This window comes from Athene noctua, chromosome 1, assembly GCF_965140245.1.
Source record: "Athene noctua chromosome 1, bAthNoc1.hap1.1, whole genome shotgun sequence".
Classification (NCBI taxonomy): Eukaryota; Metazoa; Chordata; class Aves; order Strigiformes; family Strigidae; genus Athene; species Athene noctua.
Window position 1 is genome coordinate 8,080,228 of NC_134037.1, and position 7,237 is coordinate 8,087,464.

The 7,237-nt window shown below is 48.5% G+C and overlaps 1 protein-coding gene across 1 annotated transcript; it reads left to right on the top strand.

Annotated features, from left to right (window-relative positions):
• Positions 1-331: 331 nt before the first annotated feature.
• On the top strand, positions 332-1,285 carry LOC141967677 (taste receptor type 2 member 40-like). Its single transcript, XM_074921713.1, has one exon. It carries the CDS (start codon positions 332-334, stop codon positions 1,283-1,285), a length of 954 nt encoding a protein of 317 aa, XP_074777814.1.
• Positions 1,286-7,237: the final 5,952 nt, after the last annotated feature.

Consider the following 7,237-nt stretch of genomic DNA (forward strand, 5'->3'; position numbering starts at 1 on the left):
TGGCAGGGATCAATCATGGGACAGTCCCTAAATCACAACACTGTACACTGCAGAAAAACATGTACCTTGTTTGTGTCACCCAACAGAGCTCTTCTGCACGGAAATTCAAATTCTGAAGACTGACACTGACACCAGGTAAGGGAATACCCACCACATTTACATTCCTGCACCTGCCCTGATCTGAATAGGGGCAGCACCAAACCCCCCACCCTCACCAGCTCTATAAAGCTCCTGTTTCCGTACGTGACAGAGAGCAGCAGCTGCCAACCTGCGCTGAGCTTTGGTGCAACAACCTACTTGTCTGGGACAGCACTGCTTCCCATCTTGGAGGATGGAAGCTTGTTACTCTCCAGATAAACTTAATATCACTTTATATGATGCCATCGCTATGGTCATCATCACACCTCCAGCATTTGCTGGCATGTGGATAAATGCTTTCATTGTTTCTGTGCTTTGTGGTACTTGGCTCAAAAAGAAAACCTTCAACTCTAATGAGAAGATCTTGCTGGTTCTGGGGTGCTCCAGGTTTTGGTATTTGTGCACCACATGGATATATTACTTTCTTTCAGCAATTTATCCCTGGTGCTTTTATGTTCAGCCCATACCCCCACTATTTGCAGCTATTCAGAGCTTTTTTAATTCTTTCAACTTGTGGGCTTCTGCTTTTCTTTGTGTTTTTTATTGTATAAAAATTGCAACTTTCAGGCACATCTTCTTCATCTACCTGAAAGTAAAAATTGACAGGATCGTACCATGGCTGTTACTGGGTTTACTGCTTTCATCCCTGTTCCTCTGCATCCTTGCCTATGACTTCACTGATAAAACATGCTGCCAAAACCTCACTTCCACCAGCCTAGGAAATCTGGGGAAATCAAATACCGGAACTGATGAACATTTTTTCCCTATGTTTTTTCTCAGTGGCTTCGGAATTACCACTTCATTCATGGCAGTAACCTTCTCTGCCCTCCTCCTCCTCTTTTCTCTCTGGAGACACAAACTCAAGATGCAAACCAACTCAATGAAGGACCTCAGCATGGATGCCCATATCAAGGCCATGAAATCTATTTTGTCCCTTTTCTTCATGTACAGCATTAACTTTATTTGTTTGATCTTGATTCTGATTTATACCATGAAGATGGAAAATACTGTGATGTTTCTCATTTCAGTATTTCTGTATGTTTTTCCATCTGTTCATTCCCTTATTCTGATTCTCAGCAATCCCAGACTGGAAAAGGCACTGCTAAGGACTCTGCCCTGTGTGAAGGGCAAGGTCTGCATGAAGTAGGATCTGTAACAGAAGATGAAGCCCATTAAAGATGTTGATATTTTATTCTCAAAGACAAGTAATTTAATCTCTAATGCAACTCTCCAGCCAGTGTAGATGATACTGTCTTCACCATCTAAGTTAAGAAAACTGAACTAAAAATATTTTGCATTCAATTATGAGTTAATGAAATATTATAATTTGATTTAGATAATGCTTTGATTTAAATTTTTGTCAAAGTAATTTAGGCCTAGTACATGAGCTAGCTGCAAAGGAGAATAAAAATACTGTAAACCTTCTAAAAATGCTTTGGTATTTGCTGATTGAAACTACTTAACAATAAGTCTATATGTATTTTGGTTTACATTTATTTCAGCTTTGGTGTGTAATTTGCAATATTCTGAGTTGTATCGCTGTCTTGCGTTGGTTTATAACTTCTGTGTGACTGTGTTGATCACTGTTCCTACCAGAGGGGGTTACTCCTTGCAAAGAGCAATGCAGAAATGGCCTCGGGGTGGACGGGTGGGTGAGAGCCCACTGCCTACACCAGCCTTATGTGTCCCCCCTCTGCCCCACTTCATGCAAAACCATGATTTCCCTGCTCCGTGCCGCTGCTCTCCTGCTCGGCTTTTACTGTTTGACAAGATCTGCTTTTACCAGCGAACTCCGGCTCGGTAAAACACCGAGGCAGGTGGTTTTGTGCAAGGTGCGGTGCGGAATAAAGCTGAGCTTTCATCTCCCCATGACCCACGGGCAGAGGAATGGGGTGTTCGTGCCACGTGCTGGGAAGCTGGGGGGTCCGGGGGGTCTCTGTCAGGCAAGGTCAAGGCTGCCCTGTGCTGGGGAAAGCCAGTCCCAGTCAGCTCCAGTGAACCCAGCACAGGACACAGCTCCTCCCATCAGCAATGCTGGTGGCTCCTCAGAGGAAACGTCTTTAAGAAAGGGCAAAAGCACTGCCCAGGAGTGAGGAGTGAGGAAACTGTGGGAAATATTCCTGCAACAGACAGGGTCAGAGAAGGAAGGGGAGGAGGTGCTCCACGTGCTGGAGCAGGGTTTCACCTGCAGCCCGTGTAGAAAACCATGGTGAGGCAGCTGTGCCCTGCACCCATGGAGTAACGGTGGAGCAGAATAGCCCATGGGGGACCCCAAGCCATAGCAGGTAGTCATTGCAGCTGTCCTGTGACAGTTTCTGCTCTCCACCTCTGCTCTGGGGAAGAAAGCAAGAGTCCATCTTCAGACACTGAGCACAGCACAGCCACACCACCACTCGTGAGCAGCCCATCTGCAGGATCAGGGGTCAGGTATTTGTATGGTCAGAACACTGTTGCCAGCAATAGAAGAGAAAACAATGAGGCTCATCCCAAATCCAACAACATTCATCACCCCATTCATCACCATCAGTGACCAGAGAGAGCTGGGCTGAAGTGGGAAACCTTTGGTAAGGATCTACACTGAGACTGGACTTTACCACTGGGATCATAATTTCAACCATAAAAAGCTCTCAAAGACTGATCTCGTGAATCCGTGTGCTACTATATAGGCTCAATCACGTTTCATGCAATTGTACATGGTATATCAACTCGCTGCAAACACAACTTTTCCATGTTACTTTTTGTATTGCTCATTCATAAGTACTAGAAATTCTTAATGCCAAAACATCAGATCTGAAGATAACAGGAATTTGAAAGGATTTTTATTCTTTATAGAAGACATTTTAAACTCAGAAGTTGTCTAAGCATCATCTAATTCAGCCTTGAAATTTTGATAAACTTTGCATTCAAATCCAGAACTAAACTTGATAATTCATCCCCATTTCTGTTTTTTAAATAACAGCTTGACTTAAGCAATGTCATGAAAACAGGCTGTGCTGCAGAAGTTCCAGTTTTGCATGGGAAAACATTATGTAAAAGACACCATTTTCCCCAGCCCAGTATCTCCATATACAAACCGTTGACAGCTCTCCACTGGTTGCTGGGGCTTTTAGCTGTGTTTTTCAAGTTGTCGCTATGATTTCAAGTGTGTGAAATCTGCTGGATGTCAAACACTTCCAGGGTCCATCCAGACTCCGGAATTTCCAGGTCAGCAGTGACTTTGCTCTTGGCGTCTGTGATTTTCCAAAAGCCCTAATTTTTAGGGGGTGACATTCATATATTTTCTATTAAACAAACACAGTCCTTCAGTAAGGGAGGCTGTCCAAGATAACCTTTAAATAAACATACTTCACTGTACTTTTCCTTATAGCCTTGAAATGTCAGTAGTTTTTCATTGCACTTTCCACTGAAAGCAAAGAAAACAAATTTAAAACCACTTTCATCAGCACCAAAATGCTCCTTTGAGCACTGGATTATTTTTTTTTTTATCATCTCAGCTATGGCTTTGTAAATCACAGAACTTAAGGATTTTGACTATTAAATGTTGTTACCTTTCTCTTCCTAATCTTTACACACATGCCTGGAAGTGACGCAGTCAATTATATGGGAAAAAAAGGGACAGCAAACTGAAAAATAGATAGCCACTTTCAGTATTTTGTAGGCACTGAAGAATTTTAAAAGAATAAGTACATCTACCCTTCAAGTCCAAGTCACACAACACAGAATCACGGAAAGGTTTGGGCTGGAAGGGACCTTTGAAGATCATCTCGTCCAACCCCCAGGTTTCAAGTCGCTGAAAGTTCCTTTCAGTTCTCTCCCAAAACCAGCAAAAACTCAGCCACCTTTCCTTTCCCACATCAGCAGCAAACAGGAGAAAGTACTGAAAAACCAGGAACCACTGTGGAGGGTTGACCTTGGCCATCTGCCAGATGCCCACCCAGCTGCTCTCTCACACCCCTCCTCAACACGACAGGGGCAGAAAGACAGAAAAGCTTTTGGGTCAAAATAAGGACATGGAGATCACTTACCAATTACTGCCATGGGCAGAACAGACTCGGGGAAAATCAGTTTAATTTATTGCCAGTCGAAAACAGAGTGGAAAGATGAGAAACACAGACAAAGCTACACCACCTCCCGCACCCCCCCTCCTCCTCACAGGCTCATCCCCAACTCCCCTACCTCGCCCCCCGCGCGGCACAGGGCGATGGGGAATGGGAGCTGCGGTCAGTCCATAACGCTTCATCTCCGCCGCTCCCTCCTCCCCATGCTCTTCCCTGCTCCAGCGTGGTCCTGCCCACGGCCTGCAGCCCTGCAGGGTGAGCCGGCTCCAGCACAGGCTCCCCATGGGCCGCAACTCCTTCAGGGCACGTCCACCTGCTGCAGCGTGGGGTCCCCCGTGGGCTGCAGCGTGGGTATCTCCTCCACCATGGTCCCCCCCGGGCTGCAGGGGAGTCCCTGCTCGGGGACCCAAAACACCTCCTCCCTCCCTCCCCCCGACCCTGGTGTTGCAGAGCTGTTCGCACACTTCTTCCCTCGCTCCTCACTGCTGGGCGGCATTTCTGCCCTTTCTTCAGTATGTTTTCCCAGAGGAGCCCCCAGAGTCGCTGATGGGCTGAGCTGTGCCCTGCGCTGGGTCGGGCATGGGGCAGCCTCAGTCTCTTTGTACAGAGACCCCCCTGCACTCGCCCGCTGCCAGCACCCGGCACAGACACCCCAATTGTACACCTGGTTCAGGAGGAGACAAAGCCTTTCCTCCTACTGCACAGCTCTGATTTTGTAGGTGCTCAGTATTTCTGGAGCTCAGTCAAAAATACCACCAAATACGGGGAAAAATCCTCTTTTCTCTGTAAGACAGCAGCACTGGCGTGTCACTGCAAAGCTGTCCTGGCGGCGAGCAGGGGGCAAAGCCAGCACCTCCACACAGATGTGCTGCATAGCCTGGGGTTACTCTGTCTCTCTCAAAAAAAAAAAATATATATATACATTAGAAATATATACAAAATATAGAGTGTATACATAAACATACACACACACACACACACACATATATGTTGGTATATTTCTAAATATATGTATGTGTGTGCATGTAGATATACATGCCCTGGGCTTGGACAGCAGGAGCCTTTGGTGCCGTTTCGAGGCTCAGCACTTGGCAGACAGGCTGGCACAGGCTGCGGGTCTCTGCCACCTCGACAGCTCTCCCAGCATCCAGGGTAAAGCCCTCCTGCTGCCAAAAAAAATCTGATGCAAAGGACATGGCTGTTACTCAGAAGCAGCTGCGCTTTGAAGGCTGCTTCCTATTCTTTGCATGGCCGTGCAAACTTTGGTGAGCGGTGTGGATACTCTGTAGCAGAATATTCCTAATATTTACATGTTAATAACATTGACACGGCCATACACGTAATATTTCCATGCTGATGCAAACAATCCCCAGCACAGCGCCGCGGCTCAGCCCGCGCAGGCAGGGCTATGCTCGTGCAGGCAGCAGCACCTGGGGTCAGGCAGGCAGCGTGTGAGGATCGTGGTGGTGCCAGAGGGGCTGAAGTGGGATTTAGGAAGGATTTGGATGCTCATAGCCCTGTTTAGACACACATGACAGCCCTGCATTTGGCATAGGCTATTGTTTTTAAAATGGCCTTTTCTCTTTTTGCATGACAGGCAAATATGCAGAACTGACAGTGATGCTCTGTAACAGAATACCCCTCATATTTACATGCCAATACTGCCACGAGCAAAGCGCAGCCCTACTCTGTGTCGCACAGCATCAGTGTGCAGACACACACCTCATTTGGTGGCTGCAGCACAGGGCAGCGCTGCCCAGCTCCCGCCGCAGCCACGGAGCCTGACCAGGGACATCACCTCTGGGACCTTCTGCACACCCGCAGCAGCAGAAGGTACTCGTGTGTATACTACAAATGCCACTAATTCCTCCTAGTTAACGCCAAGTTTGCTGATGTGAGGAGGTGAAACTCTTGCGTGAGGGTGAAGGCATCCACTGTGGTTGTAACTTGTAGTGGTTGGGCTTAAAAGAAAGGGTTCCTGAGTGAATATCATCATGAATATCCTGGTGATAAACTCTTTGCTGCCCACAGGCTGCGTTATGGCTCTGAGGTGATCACACAGGCTTCATGTGCCTTATAAAATGTCCTAGGCATGGGCATTCAGAACCTCCTCCCGATTATTAAGTTCTCCCGGCCATGCTCCTAGCTGAGCCATGCAGGCTCCGGGGGAGTCAGGCCAGCACGTGGCTCTGAAAGACAAGTTTTCCACCTTGAATTAGTCATTCCCCTCAGAAAACCCTCTCCATGAGTCGCCCTAGGCTGTTGCCTAGGTGGCTCAGACCAGGATGTCAATCATCCTGTCAATCATCATGTGTTGTGTTGGGTTTGTGTGTGTTGGGGTTTTGGTAGCAGGGGAGGGGCTAAAGAGATAGCTCCTGTGAGAAGATTCTAGAAGCTCCCCTTGGTCCAAGTTGGACCCTCGTCTAGCTTTGGCCAAGCCCATCAGTGACAATGGTATTGCCTCTGGGATAATGTATTTAAGAGGGGAAGAATCCGCTGCAAAGAGGCAGCAGAGAAGAGGAATGAGAGAGAAACAACTCTGCAGACCCTGGGGTCAGTGCAGAAGGAGGGTGAGAAGGTGCTCCAGGTGCTGGAGCAGGGGCTCCCCTGCAGTCCATGGGGGACCCCACGCCGGAGCAGGAGGGTGCTATGGGAAGCGCACGCTGGAGCAGGCTCCTGGCAGGACCTGTGGCCCCACGGAGAGAGGAGCCCCCGCTGGAGCAGGTTTGCTGGCAGGAGCTGTGACCCCGTGGGGGACCCGCGCTGGGGCAGCCTGTGCCTGAAGGGCTGCGCCCCCTGGGAGGGACCCACGCGGGGGCAGTTTGTGAAGGACTGCAGCCCATGGGAAGGACTCACATTGACGTTTGTGGAGGACTGTCTCCTGTGAGAGGGACCCACGCTGGAGCAGGGGAAGAGCGTGAGGAGTCCTCCCCCTGAGGATGAAGCAGCAGAGACGTGTGATGAACTGCCCACAGTCCCCATCCCCCAGTGCCACTGGTGGGGAGGAGGTAGAGAAATCAGGAGCAAAACTGAGCCTGGGA

Coding starts and splice junctions, on each gene's coding strand:
- LOC141967677 (XM_074921713.1), top strand. CDS start 332: ATGGAAGCTTGTTACTCTCCAGATAAACTTAATATCACTTTATATGAT.